Source organism: Argopecten irradians, chromosome 9, assembly GCF_041381155.1.
Source record: "Argopecten irradians isolate NY chromosome 9, Ai_NY, whole genome shotgun sequence".
Taxonomy (NCBI): domain Eukaryota; kingdom Metazoa; phylum Mollusca; class Bivalvia; order Pectinida; family Pectinidae; genus Argopecten; species Argopecten irradians.
In genome coordinates, this window is record NC_091142.1 from 12,293,800 (window position 1) to 12,309,946 (window position 16,147).

At 34.0% G+C, this 16,147-nt stretch overlaps 1 protein-coding gene across 3 annotated transcripts in view; it reads left to right on the top strand.

Annotated features, from left to right (window-relative positions):
• Window positions 1-15,886, top strand: part of LOC138331485 (palmitoyltransferase ZDHHC5-A-like) — a 35,457-nt gene extending 19,571 nt beyond the window's left edge. The window contains exon 8 of one of the 3 annotated variants that reach the window (XM_069279150.1): window positions 8,125-15,886. In XM_069279150.1, coding sequence (XP_069135251.1) covers window positions 8,125-9,282 — 1,158 coding nt within the window. In that variant the 3' untranslated portion in view covers window positions 9,283-15,886. The remainder of the gene's footprint in view (window positions 1-8,124) is intronic. The other 2 variants (XM_069279151.1, XM_069279152.1) reach the window with 2 other exon arrangements.
• The last annotated feature ends 261 nt before the right edge of the window (window positions 15,887-16,147 follow it).

Consider the following 16,147-nt stretch of genomic DNA (forward strand, 5'->3'; position numbering starts at 1 on the left):
TGGAAGAAATATTTAATCACTGGTATATATACTGTACTTTGTTTAAAGAAGATAGATATTGTATGATATTTTATGATATATAGTGAAATATAAAATTGTATAATGTATATAAATTAAGCACCAGTTCACAATCCTTTTTCTATTCACCTAACATCATAAAATCCCTTTTACACCTCCCTTTGTATAATTATAGTGACTAATAGCACTTTTATCAAAGCTATGTGGTATTTCAAAGTTAAAAAATATTTTACTTAAAAATGTAGTTACACATATTTCACAGAGAGAAAAAAAATCACTTCAAAAATCAAATCAATGGTACACTTGCAACTTAGAATCAAGTTTGGTATTCTTTGCCCTTAGATTCTAGACAAGATCTCTGAACAAAAATATCTGTGGAGAGTTCTTGCTCTGTTCTTCCCATGGAGTGTAAAAAGTAAGAGTATGAAAAAGTGGTTCAACTTAATTAGTAAAAATACTCTTAATTTTCTAATTTTGTGCAGACAAATGAAATTCCTGCATGAAATACCCCACAAAACCACGACTGAGGTTTTTTGGTTCCTGTCCAAAGCATCTGTGGATTGTTGACTAATTACCCTCTCCAGATGAACACTAAATTTTCTTTGTTCATTTATACCACTCATTGGTGTAGATAAATGTTTTCTCACATAAAATCGGCCATATTTAAGTCCTCGATTTAAAATTACAATTATCAAAAAGCAGAATAGATTAATCAAACGGAAATTAATTGTTTTTTGGTACTTTCAAAATATGATAACGATTACATTAATTTAATTTTGAGATAAAATACATGCATCATGTTAATATGGTATTAGGTGATTTAGTAAATATTGTTGTGTGGTCATAATGCTTGTAGGCTGAAGTTTATACATGATGTATTTTGTTAGAACAGTTTCAACATCTCCATTGTATCAGCAGTTACCTTAATATGGTAATGGCGTTATCTTATTAATCTGGCTTTGTCCTGAAAACTAAAACGCTGTACAATATCTTTGGAGGAAAACTATGGTTGATGTTGAACTGTTTTTAAGTATAATTGATGACATGTGGTGATGTTTTGTATATATGTATTATTGTCATTGCACCTGACATTTCCGTTGTGAGCCTTGATAACAACTTCTTGGGTGTTTTTCTATTGTTTTGAAAAATTGAAAATTATTATCAACTGCTATATGTAAGACAATGTCTGGTGGTTTGACAGGTTTTGTATAACATCGGAGTAAATCATGAGAATTGTTGATATTTAACCGAGGTTCTCTTATCTTTATTTGCAGTGTTTCCTGATTTCATTTCCATTACCCAAACCTACCATGTCATTTTACAATAGATCGATGACATGAAGTTATACCAAATCTGTAAAATGCAGTAGCCCAAAACATATGTGAATCAAAATTTACATAGAAAATTAATTTTCTTGTATAGACAGTACTTAATGTTATTCACATTAGACTGCCTTTTCAAGATCAACAACCAAAAGTAGCGCATTATCAATAGTTCAGCAATATAAGAATACATTACTTTTAGATCAGCTTCCCCAAATTAATAAAGGGAAGTAAATCATTAGATCAGCCATTCGAAAATAATAAAGGGAAGAAAATCATTAGATCAGCCTCTCGAAAATAATAAAGGGAAGAAAATCATTAGATCAGCCTCTCCAAAATAATAAAGGGAAGTAAATCATTAGATCAGCCTCTCGAAAATAATAAAGGGAAGAAAATCATTAGATCAGCCTCTCGAAAATAATAAAGGGAAGAAAATCATTAGATCAGCCTCTCCAAAATAATAAAGGGAAGTAAATCATTAGATCAGCCTCTCCAAAATAATAAAGGGAAGTAAATCATTAGATCAGCCTCTCGAAAATAATAAAGGGAAGTAAATCATTAGATCAGCCTCTCCAAAATAATAAAGGGAAGGAAATCATTAGATCAGCCTCTCCAAAATAATAAAGGGAAGAAATCATTAGATCAGCCTCTCCAAAATAATAAAGGGAATAAATCATTAGATCAGCCTCTCAAAATATAAAGGAAGTAAATCATTAGATCAGCCTCTCAAAATAATAAGGAATAACATTAGATCAGCTCTCAAAATAATAGGAATAAACATTAGATCACTCTCAAAAAAGGAAATAGAATCATAGAAATATTAGATCAGCCTCTCCAAAATAATAAAGGGAAGTAAATCATTAGATCAGCCTCTCGAAAATAATAAAGGGAAGAAAATCATTAGATCAGCCTCTCAAAAATAATAAAGGGAAGTAAATCATTAGATCAGCCTCTCCAAAATAATTAAGGGAAGAAAATCATTAGATCAGCCTCTCATCTCCAAAATAATAAAGGGAAGTAAATCATTAGATCAGCCTCTCCAAAATAATAAAGGGAAGTAAATCATTAGATCAGCCTCTCCAAAATAATAAAGGGAAGGAAATCATTAGATCAGCCTCTCCAAAATAATAAAGGGAAGTAAATCATTAGATCAGCCTCTCCAAAATAATAAAGGGAAGTAAATCTTTAGATCAGCCTCTCCAAAATAATAAAGGGAAGTAAATCATTAGATCAGCCTCTCCAAAATAATAAAGGGAAGTAAATCATTAGATCAGCCTCTCGAAAATAATAAAGGGAAGTAAATCATTAGATCAGCCTCTCCAAAATAATAAAGGGAAGTAAATCATTAGATCAGCCTCTCCAAAATAATAAAGGGAAGTAAATCATTAGATCAGCCTCTCCAAAATAATAAAGGGAAGAAAATAATTAGATCAGCCTCTCCAAAATAATAAAGGGAAGTAAATCATTAGATCAGCCTCTCCAAAATAATAAAGGGAAGTAAATCATTAGATCAGCCTCTCCAAAATAATAAAGGGAAGTAAATCATTAGATCAGCCTCTCCAAAATAATAAAGGGAAGTAAATCATTAGATCAGCCTCTCCAAAATAATTAAGTGAAGGAAATCATTAGATCAGCCTCTCCAAATTAATAAAATGACTACTTAGATGAGTTCTACTGAAAAGGAATTTGCAATGAACACCTAATATAGATTTGTAGAGAAAATTTACGAAGGGAAAATAACTCTTGATAGATGTGTGGTTTATGGGTATTCTGACCATTAAGATTACTGTAGGTTGTACTTCATGATTATTGAATCTGTCTATGTACAAAATGACTGGCTGAGTTTGAGTTCATTTCCATCTGTGTATCTGCAGATAGATTCTTCTTCAAAGTACTGCAGACTTGGCTAGTGGCATGACTTCAGTCAATCATGCATGTCGTCTTTTTCTTGTTTACATTATACCTGTAAACCTTTCTTCATTATATTTCTCCTCTCCCATTGGTTAGACATTATACAAACAGATATTTCATCAAACTCAATTATTCATAATTTTGATGATTTCTATATCAATTTGGTTTTGTAGAATTTAATTTTAAAATTTTTAATTTTGAATGTTTTGTTTCAGTACCATTTTTCCGTAGGTTGCTGTGAATGTATAGTAAAAAGACATTAACATAAGATTGGTACATACTGAAATGTCCTTCACACAGTATTAAATACCTGTGTGATACTAGTTTCAGTATTCACTAAAGCATGCCATCATATTGAGGATTTACATACACAGAGCTTAATTACATGTCTTTTTGTATTCCAGAATTGTGCTGGCCATATATATCTTTGTAATGTGATTGATACCATTTACATGCTCCCCAGGTGTTGTGTCTGAACTGTCCAGATTCTGTGTTCTCATCACTCATCCAGTAGGCCATGTTAGGGAGTCACATATTACTAACATCTACAACAATAGACGTTCCAACTATATCTACCAGAATAGATCGCTGATATACTTCAATAATGTGCCCCAATCCAGTAGTCTCTGTTAGGGAATCACCCATTACTAACTCATTATAGATCCACATCATAGAATTCCAACTATATTTATCTACCAGAGTAGATCTCTGATATTCTACAATAGTATGGCCCAACCCAGTGAAAAACGCTGCGCTCCAGCAATAAGTCCAAACCTAGTGTCTAACTCCAATCTTCAACAAAATTGCCCCTGTAACTAACTTTACCCTTCAATAATATATGCCCAGCCCTGTAACTAATTCCTCCCTCCAACACAATGCCCAAACCCTGTAACTAACTCTCCCCTCCAACAATTACTATTGCCCCTCTTACTAGCTCTGCCTCCAATAATATTGTCCAGTCCCAGCACCTGATTATGATTATGCTCTAAACGAACAAGTCAAGCCCCGCTAACTCATTTTGCCATCCAGTAATAAGTCCAGCCCCAGCATCTGACAATGTCCTCCACCAATAAACCAAGCCCCTCTAGTTAAGTCTGCCCTCTAAAAAGTCCAGCCCTACTATCTATGCCTTCAGACATTTCTTGCCACAGTGATTAACCCAGTCAATCCATTAACCCACTACTCACCATCATTACATTCAAGGTTCCATATTTAATCACCTGTAGTAGGCACAAGAAGTAAAATATTTAGGAGAAGTAAAATTGCTTAGATTTAGGTTCAGTTCCTGTTTAGAGGTATTTCACAACTATTGAAAGAGATGTTAGTTCAACTTTAGATGAAGACAAGGTTATTTGCAGTAGATAATTTTCTCTACTAGTACATCCTTGTATGAAGAGGTACAAAGATCTGCAATTTATAATTGTCCACTTTCAAACTTCATGTAGCACCCTTTCGAGCTTACAAAAATATCCTTGCTGTGCTTCATACGTGTGTAGTGCTGGTACTTGTCTGTATTAAGCACAAACAACTCATATATTAATATTGCTGTGCTGAACTCTGGTACTGTAAGTGTATTCTTTATATATTAAAAGTTTTAGTAATAACAAATGTATATTAAACTACTTTTCTCAAAGACTTTAATTTGGTAATAAATTGTATCTCAGAAAGATAAAGCCTGATAAATTGGTATTTATAAGGAAATAAAATTCAGAATTTAAAATGTTTTCATTCTCTTAATATACTCAATGATAAACTTGTGTTCAGAAGAATCTCCAAATCTGTTCCAATTTTTTGTCTGTTAATCCAGATATCTTTGTAATGCTATACATTTCGTTTAAAAAAACGTTTGAAAAATGATCAAAATATGAAATGCCAAAAGATAAACTGGCTTGTAATGTTCAGAACCAGAGCATCAGAGTTATTGCCCCTGAATATAATGTGTGAGGTTGTTGCCTATAAATGCTTAAGCTTACTGTATGTCAGATATGGGTTGCTCAATGGTGTATCTGAAGACTTCTACAGTAGGATTATAACCAAGTCTTTGTGTCGCTAGAAATCAGTAGCGAGTTTAGTACAAATATATTCTAGGTTTTCAGAAGCTTCCCACTGCTTTTCATGTTGTACATATATATTAAATCTAGTAGTGTATTAACTAATTATGCTCTTAAGTTAAATTTGGTTTAGTTTAATAAGTTTAAAATCCTATTAACAACCGTGGTCATTTAAGGACATGCAATGTGGAGGATAGCCAGAGTACCTGGAGAAAAATCACCAACTCCTGGCAACTGGCCCACATATGGGATTCAAACTCACGACCCAAAGGTGGAGGGCTTGTGGGAACATGTTGGACATCTTAACCACTTGGCCATCATGACCCCTCTTCATTTAGAAATAAAAAAGTATCAAAAGTGAAACAAGAAATTTTGACAATATTTGGATAAGGGTGTGCTATTGAAATTTGAAGAAAAAAACTTTTTAAAACTCTTTTATTTTGAAAAAGACTCAAAGAAAAATCGCACATCAGAGTGCAATTTAAATATCGGAGAATTCCAACAACAAAGCATTACAGTTACGTATGCATGGCAAGAAATAGCCATTTATATCAAGGAAAATAAGTATTGATTTAGAACTTGTAAGCGTTATCAAGGGAGTTATATAAGGATGGAATCCATTATTAGGTTGTAGTATGTAGTAGTTAGTGTAGTTTAGCAGTGCTTCAGGGTGCTGATAGGCCAAAGTTACATAAATTAATTAGGTTACCATTTCATGTTACACCCAGTTTATATTGATTAGTCAAACAGCATTGCTGTACTTTTGGAAATATAGGCTATTTACTAATATATATGTCTTGTCCTTGGCTAACTTGTGCTTCATTCCGGTGGTGGAAGGAAATGTAATCTGTACAAAAATAGACTAATCAAGCTTCACCATCATCATTGTCATCTCTATTATCATTATTATCATTGATCAAAATGTTCCCCCAGAAAATGGTAGCCTCATCACAATACAAAATGTTCAATATTCCTAAAGTCTTTTGTAGTAATCAATATTCCTTTAATTTCTGTTGGGTTTAAAACATATATAACCCTCTCGTTTCCTTATGAGCCAGTTATCCAGTAAAGAGTTCCTGCTAGTCTAGTCTTCATTGAGTATTGACAAGGCGGTGGGAGGGAGTGGGCTCTCATTTTGGGTCTTTGAGCACACAATGTGATGTTTTATTGGATTTTTATTCTGTAATTGTTTTCAATGTTTTACTCTGTATGGCATGGAATTACATCAACATAAACTCTGATCTTCAGATGAAATTTTCGGAAAAAAATTTAATTTGTCCATTTATGCACCAGAAAAAAATGAGCCAGAGCCTGAGAAGTTACAAGCTCTGTGTATGATTGCATGTGTAGAGGTCACTAGTAGATAAGGTCATCACCATATATAGTATCTTTATGTACTGCATGCCCATCACTTTACTACGACATAAAAAGAAAAGTCATATGAATTGTCTCCCTTGATTTTGTGTATGCAGTAAATATCAACGAAAATATATAGAAGAACAAAAACATTCACTGAAACTAGTGAAAGATTTTCAAATTAAGCAGCAAATGTTTTACAATATTGGATATTGCCAAAAAAGGATAAATTTGATGATATTTGTTAAAAAATTAAAAATTAAGATACTCAAAAAGAACCTGCACTCACACAGACATCTGTTAGTAGTGCGTGTGGGCACATCATATTCACCAGTAGATATGCATGCTGTGCTAGCTAGTAACATAAAAAATGACACAGTTTTAATTATCAACCATCAATGTTGATTCAAAAATTTCAAAGTGAATTATATTTTACCACAACATTAAAATCAATGTCCAACTTATTTTCAAAATTCATCAATCCTTAAGTTTTATCAATAATAAATGAATATCTTGATGCATGGGGACATTGATGGTTGATAGTTGTTGTTGTCATTTTAAGCCTGTAGTATTGGGTTTATAGTTCATGTATTTTAGCTTGTGATAGGAATTCCACCTGACTTAACTTAAAACATTTTCAGAAGAATTTTTCTTTCTATTTATTTCTTGAAAGATGACATGAAGAGTACTCAACTCCAAACCATTTGGAAGTACGAGTTTACTTTTGGTCAAAATTTACCTGTATGAATTAATCAGGTTCAAACAATAACTGGAATATAAATTCACGATAATGATTTAGTTTTGTCAGGTTTTATTGCTATTTGTAGATAACATATTACACTAGCAATGCTTTTTATGCCTTCCACTGTAATTTACTTATTTATTTCGAAGTTTTTCTTTCTCACTATTTATTTTATCCTTCGGAAGACAACTGCTGGTGTGTAAAAATTTTTGTATGTGTGCCTCTCTCTATCTCTCTCTCTCTAAATTTTTATTTGGTTTTTCAACAAAGATTTTGTTCTCTGCTTACATATCCATGTTTGTATATCAAATTTAGATCAAATGTAAAATAGATGTTGTAAAATGTATAGGAAGTATAAGATAAAACTAAAAATTGTTTAGAAAGATAATGTAAATATTCTATATGTAATTCTGAACATTTAACAGCAGTTGTCTCCCCTAGTAGTACTTTCCTTCCTCACTAACGGCCTGGTGTTTTTCTTCTGCATTCCAGGGCGTTACCACAGTGGTATAGTACGCCGGCCTTTGTATAGGTCCTCCACCCGCCTACCCACTCACATATATAGTGTGGCCTACCCGTGTGTCAGGCCTTAACCTTTTTCTAGAGTGCCTGCTCCGCTGTGTACCTCTTCATGGAACCAGTATTACACTTACAGGTTTACAGCCGATATGTAGATATAGGTTGTGGGAGGTATATTATATAATGTGTCCGTTCCTTCCCCCAGGCCCCTCTCACCACACTCCTACTGGACGATGAAGACTCACAGAGCATGGACAGTCAGACAAGTTTGGGAGCACAAATCCGCTCTGACTCTTACACAAATCTGTTTGACTCTTCTCAGCAGTCGGTGTCCACACTGCCACCACAGCCAACATCCGTAGGGGCCACCCTTCATGCCAATCACACCAACCACATGGCCGCACAGCGTGGATCTCCTAAACCGAGAAACTATTATGATCGTACATCACCACAAAGAGGTCGCCGCGGAATGTCAAAGGCGCCCATGGCTACGCCGGAGGAGTCATTAATAGCTACCTCACCCATGGATAAAGCCATCCCACCAAGACATGCTTTAAATAGTCCGGGTTCTGAGCGGGCCCCTTATACATCCAACAGTAGACCGAATCACAATAAGGGCCAAAGGAATGAAGGACCACGTTACCCTGCTTATGAAACCCAACCAAAGCGTCCTGGAGATTCTCAGTATCAGCTAAGTAGTTCTCAGTCGTACCCTGCCCAGCTAAAGGCCGGAAACTCTGCTGCACCTAAATCAAGTGCTTCAGTCCCGCAGTATCCTCCCACAGGCTACAGCGCTCGCTCATACAAAAATAATGGCTACACCAGTGCTGAACAAGACACTCCACGTGGCCGCGAACGTGTACCACATAGTAGATCTGACAATATCTCCACAGGGAGGCAATATACATCCGGGGTTCATCCTGCAAACTCCGACATGCGTGCTAAACGCTCTTATGAAGCGCTTCCTTCTGATCAAAATCGGTCATACTCGTCACAACAACCCTCAGTGCCCAAATCGCGGACACTACCGACACAGGGGGCAGAACCATATTTCCCAGATGATGACTACAGGGCAAATTCAAGACGGCCCATGTCTTTTGTGAAAGCTTTAGAAATGAGTGAAATTGTAGAACAAAAAGAAAAACAGCAAAAACAAATACAAAAGACACCACCACAGAGTAGTTTCTCTAATAGTTCCCATACAGCTGGTGGGAGTAGTGACAGAACCACCCGCCCTGGGAGATCAGCCCCTATCCAGGGGCGATCAGCCCCTTCTTCCCAAGTACACCCCAGGGGCAGAGACAGAAGTCGTGATGACAAGAAAAGGAGTCTGTATGATTCCAGCTTTGAAGTGTCAGTGTGATAGTTCTAATTAATGACACTAAGACATTTTGTAAGAGTTGTTGTGATTGGTGGACCTTTCTGTCTGGTTTTAAATGTTTTTAAAAGAGACAGCATCATTGGTCCATTTGTGTACCACATGATGTGTGAATGAATCCTTCCACTTTTAAATGTTTTCCATCCTTCGTATAGATATGTATATAGGAAGGCAGAGCGTGTGAGATTAGAACTATTATATTGTTGTGTTTTATTGATGATTGTGTATGTACAAGTTTTCCTTTATCAGGAGAAATTCAGTATGAACTATAGAACAAATTGTGATGAGAATGTTTTTAAGTTATTTATTGGTAATCTCGGACCAGTCATTACTCGGACTAGGATCTAGTTTTAACCATTTGTACAGAACTCAAAAGATTTTCCCCCCTTGATTCTAGTGTATAACATGAAATATTTATGTGTACCTTCTTTCATGGTTTAGAACTTTGAAATCATTTCGTGGGTAGAAATTTTGGTGGTTAGCCGATGAAGCAAAATGACAATAATGTAATTAACAAAATGTGCTGTTTCAGAATAGACCATCTCAACAAATAGGAGGCGGTTGTTTTTGAAGTTTATTCAGGTATCTATATAGTAGGTCTACTGGTTTTGCCCTTGGCAGGCTTCATCAGGAGCAGAAACAGAAGATATAGAGCCCTGATAAAGCTCCACAAGGGGAAACCAATAGAACTACTACATGAATAAATCTCAAAAATATCTGCCTCCTGTCTGTTGAGTTTTCAGTTCTGAATCATAGTTTCTTCTGAGTATCCAGGTGGCTGGTGAAGGACTGATTTTATCCATCTATCATACTACAACAGCATTGACATACACCTTGATATATATAAAATTTATACCCATGGTCTCTCAAAACCGCAAAACCAGCCAAAGATTCTACACATTGAACATTTCATGTTATATAGTAATCAGAATGAAGGGATACAGAAAATCCAGACAACATATATTATATCTAGTCACTTGACCGTATCTGTACTTTATCTGACAATCACGATCACCTATTGTTCTGAGGGATTACTGGCCCTGCATGTGCAAGTATATATGTATTTCAAGGCTGTTTGGAAATTAGAAGCACAATTTATCAGGTTTTAAATGAATAGAATAATAATGGCATGTATAAGATTTGTATTATTTTATGAAAGATTATATATCAAATTCTTTGTCTGTTAGGACTCATATTTCTTCCATACTTGACAGGGATATTCTGTAGTTTCTAGGGAAAAGATAACTATCTGACACAGGGGGGTGTAATACAACTCACAAGTACTAGACAATAAGGTGACGTCATCAATACACGCGGCATAGCCACATCATGCATTGTCGATGACATCATCAATTTTAAGGCATAAGGACGTTCCAATGATTTTGACGCTTTGAAAAAGCTGGAAAGCAGCGAGAATTTCATAGTTTCCCTTCTAAGTATGGGAGAAAAAGAATAAAACATGAAGCCGTCAAATGGACAGCTGGGATATCAACCCTCATGAAAGCTTTTGGCCATCAATCCTCGGGATTCCTCGGATTGACTGCCGAAATCTTTCACTTGGGTTGACATATCCCTGTCCACTTGACAGACCCATGTAAGATTCTATTAATCTTAATGACTCAATTTTTACTGGAATGATAACTCATAATCATGGATCAATCATAACCTAGAATAATGTATTTATTTAAAAAGAATTACTTTGTTACTTTTACTGTCACAAATTTTCAGAATTACTTACTTTTATGTTTACAGATATGATTTTAGGATCATTATCACCGTTAATTAATTTGAGGGGATGACTTTTTGCTGTATGGTTATGATAAACTACATTAAACCATTTTATTTTCATATTTACAATGTTCTGTCTTTACATATAACAGAGTTATCTGCCCTTGCGGCCAGGTATTGATTTGATGTCGTGAGTTTGTGAGAGTAACGTCATACGTTTCAAAGAAAACAATGAGTTTCACTATTAAAACAATGACATCACAATGGATACCACCCACACAAGTGGGGTAACTCTGCAATATGCAAAGACCGAATAACATAGCATCATTACTTTCAACGTATTTGCTAATACGTAAATTTGTGATCAAGGGCTCTTGATATTGAGAACGGACAACCATTCAACATTTTACGTTTGCAAAACATTATAATTTGCTTTTGAGCTCTGTCGGGAAAAGGCGTAAAAGTTTGTATCGAACGGAAATAAGATGGTTCACTGTAGTTAAATTAATAGTATATTATGGATTTGTCTTGGGAATCTCACGAGGGTGAGCCCTTTTGTCAAATATAACCAAAGATAGAACAGGGTCAGGTGTATTTCTCAAAAAATGTAAAATGAGTAAAAAATTTAGTGCAGTTGTACAACTGAAACATTGAATTTCTCCGTCTGTCTGTGTTCCAAATGTTATTTTCCATGACCTTGTGACTTTGTTTATTACTGTTACCATGGAGACAGACCAAGTGATATTATAGAAAATCCCCTTAACCAGTGCCAAATCTTGAAAATGTTGAGAGCATGTTCCTAGTTTATCAGTGATTTTATGTTGCTTAGTATATGTTCTCCTATTGTTGGATAAGGAAAATTAACACAAGTTTCTAGCACATGAAAACATATTTTAGTGACAGATCAACATACTTCATGACAAAGAGATGATTTTATGCGTATCTAACTAAGATTTATAAAAACATAACTATGAATGTGAGAGTAGAGTTCCCAAATTGATACGAGCACATGTCAAATGTGAACAGCATTTTCACTTTCTTTTCTATAAATTACACAGGTATTTTGTCTTTATATATTACAGAGTTATATGCCCTGCAATTGAAATTTGTTTTTATCTCTTTAAAAAATTATGTTGTGGATAGTTATAAACACATCACAATCATTACATTTTCATAAGGGCAGATAACTCAGGAATTTTCAAAATCGTAAAAGTTATGAATACTTATTACAAAAAGTTGTTGAAAAATGCCAGACCTGTTCTTTGAACTCGACTTGGATAACAAGTTTGAGGTATCCACATAAGACGTCATTGTTTGTGATCATTAATAAGTTTACTACTAGTGTTAACTTGCCTACACACAAAGTACATAACTTTCAGAATAAAACTGAAGTGAATTTGTCCTAGATTATTAACAAGCTATGCTTGAATTTAGATTGTGGAGAATTTTTTAATAGTCTGAGAGAGCGCAGAGAGGATGTTGAAACTACACATATCGATGAGTGAGTGAATGTTGTGAAATGTCACATGACAGATTGCAGATTGTTTGTCCTTCATGTATGGAGAGTCCTTGCCAATGACTGCTTTCATCAGATTTGCAGGGTAACTTAAAGAGAGCTTGTATAGTGTTGCTGTACCATAATGTACACTTTCATACTCCATTTTTATTTTATCTCTCTCATAATTTTCTATCTTCATTACATGTATATGTAAGAGGGCATGACAATTTTATTTAATATGATGTTCTTTTTGAGATGCTGTTTTTATGAATGATATATATAGTGTTTTAATTATTTATTGAGATATTTGAGGAAAATGACAACAGATTTTTCCCATCTGTTAAACAGCCAGACCCCAAGATTCAGTGTTAGTGACTTTTATCTCTATCTAGCATGTGTACAGGATATGATATTAATTCCTTTGTTTTAAACATCGCCAACCATTTTCCCAAATGTTGATTGGGAAAGTTCTTAAGTGATCATTAGATGCTAATGAGTGACAGTTTATCTAAAATCCTGGCAAAGTTTGACAACATTTTACTTGAGAAATGTGTACTCACTGTACTCACATGGTTTAACTTTTTCAACGTGGAAGAGAAAATTTAAAATTTGGCATACTATTGCCTAACCTCCATTTGTATGCTTATATAATTATCAGCAGTAAAAAAAATCCACTTAGACCAGCCAAGGTCCTATTAAATCATTCTAATCTTCCAGAGTTACTTCCCTTCATTTCACTGCATCAGTACTGACAGAATCAAACATAGGGACATAACGAAAGGTAGAGTTACTTCCCTTGGTTTGTAGTGAAACAAAGGCAAGCAACTAATGGTAGAGTTACTTCCCTTGGTTTGTAACTAGTTTCACTCCAAGAGTAACTCACACGGAAACAAAGGGAAATAACTCAAGGTAGTAACTCTGGAAGATCAGAATCTATTAACTGTGTTTGACAATAAATAAAGAAGTGATTCTACCTCTTTGTCCAGATCATAATGTTTCAGAAAGGACAACAGCTATGTTAGTTTAGGTATCATGACATCGTGCCCTATTCCATTTACTATGGGGTTTGTCCCGACAGTTAACCATTTATATATATATATATATATAGCAGATCTAGTTCCATCAGTGTAGCTACAAACATCACTCAAAAGTGCAATAATGTGTTAACAGTATACTGCAATACTTATCAGAATATCATATCATGGATTATATATAGTACCATTAATATATTACAATTAATCTTACACTTCCTGTAGTTCCTTTAAACTCTGCAGCTTGATCATTGATTTTTAAAGTTTGGCCCATATATAAATATATATATATATATTATAATGAAACTTATAACTTTGACCAATACTAAATCTATAGTATGTATCTACCTAACTAATATCATCAACACGTTGAATGGGCATAATGTGAATTCTCCTCAAGGGAGGTTATCATATGAATCTCTGATCTTTAGAATTTAATGTGTATAAAAACCACTGTACAGAATTCATTGTTTTATCTTGAGGGGAGACAACTCCCCTAATTATTTTTTGGATCACTATTGTCTTAATTAAATCATTCTCCCCTGAGACACATTTGAACTCTTCTGATTGAAAAACTTGGAAGAGTTCATTATGAATTTTCAGGGATGAATGGGTTTATTTAAAAGGCAAAAAACTGATTTGAATCCTCTAATGTGTATTTTGGTATGTTCATAAAGCATTTAGATGACATGAGGAAGTAAAACTTTTCTCAAAAAATTGTCAAAAAATCTCCATCCAGTCTGAAATTTTTAAAGAGAATGTGATTTCATTTTTTGTATATTATTGAAAACAAAGGTTAACATATTGTTAGATCTGTTTAATATAAATAGAAATTTTCAAAGACAAGTGTGGGATTTCATCATCGGTGTATCATGGTATACATGCACTATGAAAGGTTGTATTCAAATTGAATCATTTTAAGCAATAATAGTTTATCTTAACACTCATTTTAAAGTAGATTTTCTTTGTGAGAAATCATATTTTAAAAGGAAAGAACCCTGATATTTCTTAATTCCAATTTCAGAATGTTTCTTTGATAAAAAATTTCTCCCTATTAGTTCTAAAGTACATGTATACCTTACTTATCACAACAAAATCAAAAGATTTCAAATTTTACTTTAATCAAGTTAGGGGAATGATAAATTTGTGTATTGCATTGATTGTAAAATAAACATAAAAAAGGCTTGAATTCTACTGCAAAAGTCCTGGTACAAAAACTGGTGAAATTTTATGATTAATGACGTGAAATATGTACAATATCATTATATACTACTGTATAACATAGAATGTTTGTTGGTACAGCCTTTTGTGGTTTGAGATTTCAAAACATTATATGTGCAGAACTATTTGTGGTTGGCTATTTCAAATATTTTTAAACCAAATTTTGTGTAATTTTATTTTAAGTGTTGAATTTTTTTTTTGTTACTCTGTTTATATTTCATCTTTTAAAACCAAATTGTGTGATACAAGTGATTGCACAGTATGATTGACTAATTGTAAAATACAAGTATTTGTCACCTAGGGACACTCTAGGGCTGAATTTGTTGTAAGTTGTACTACCCTGAAATTCCATAATGGACTTTTCTAGTCCTTGATTTGGAAGGGTCTAAATATGTCTTCAGGGGTGAATTTGTTTAAGTCTTACTCCAGTCTGTAACAGACTGTTTTATCATATCATTTTAGATGAATTATCACCTACTTTGACCTTAACATGATCCTATAAACCTTCTTAGAATATAATATCCCATTGAAGATAATTTGCCCATCTCTTAATTTATGTAGGGTTACTTTTAAAGTCCATATGTCTTCTAACCTGAGAAAGGAAGTTTGCCATAGATTGCCAAACATTTATCTAAACGTTAAAATAAGAAATATCCTTGGACCAACTTTAGTTTTACTCCTAAAGAAGTCTAAACTTTCTTGGTCAAATGTTATTTGTCCTGCAAACATTTCAGTAAAGCATAGGTCAATTTTCATTTTCTCTTGCCCTTTAGCTACATTATCTTCCTTGACAGACTTTCATATTATCCTTGTAAATGGACTAACCTTCCAAAAACTCCTTGGGTCAACTTTCATATTGTCTTTATAAGTGGGCTAACCTTCCAAAAAAACTTTGGGTCAACTTTCGTATTGTCTTTATAAGTGGGCTTACCTTCCAAAGACTCCTAAGGTCAACTTTCATAGTGTCCTTCCTAAACGTCCTTGGTCACATCACGTGGTGGTGTAATTGTCAATGTTTTTTTCAGTGCTGTAGATGGAATGTAAGAACCATTGTGATCGTATAGAGTTTTAGACATTCCAGTATGATAAATAAAATATGTTTTTTACACAATGATAACTCTTGTTTGTTTTATATAATTCTGTCGTTGTTATTTATCAGTTGGGTTCCATCACAATGTTCTGCATTTGCATATTATAGAGTTATCTGCCCCTGAGGGTAGGCATTGATTGTGATGTCATGAGTTTGCGAGCATAACGATTACAGAGAAAGTGACGTTATTTTCGCTGATAAAATAATGATGTCGCAATGGATACCAAACTGAAACTCTGTAATACAAGGGAAATAACTCTGTAATATACAAAGATGGAATAT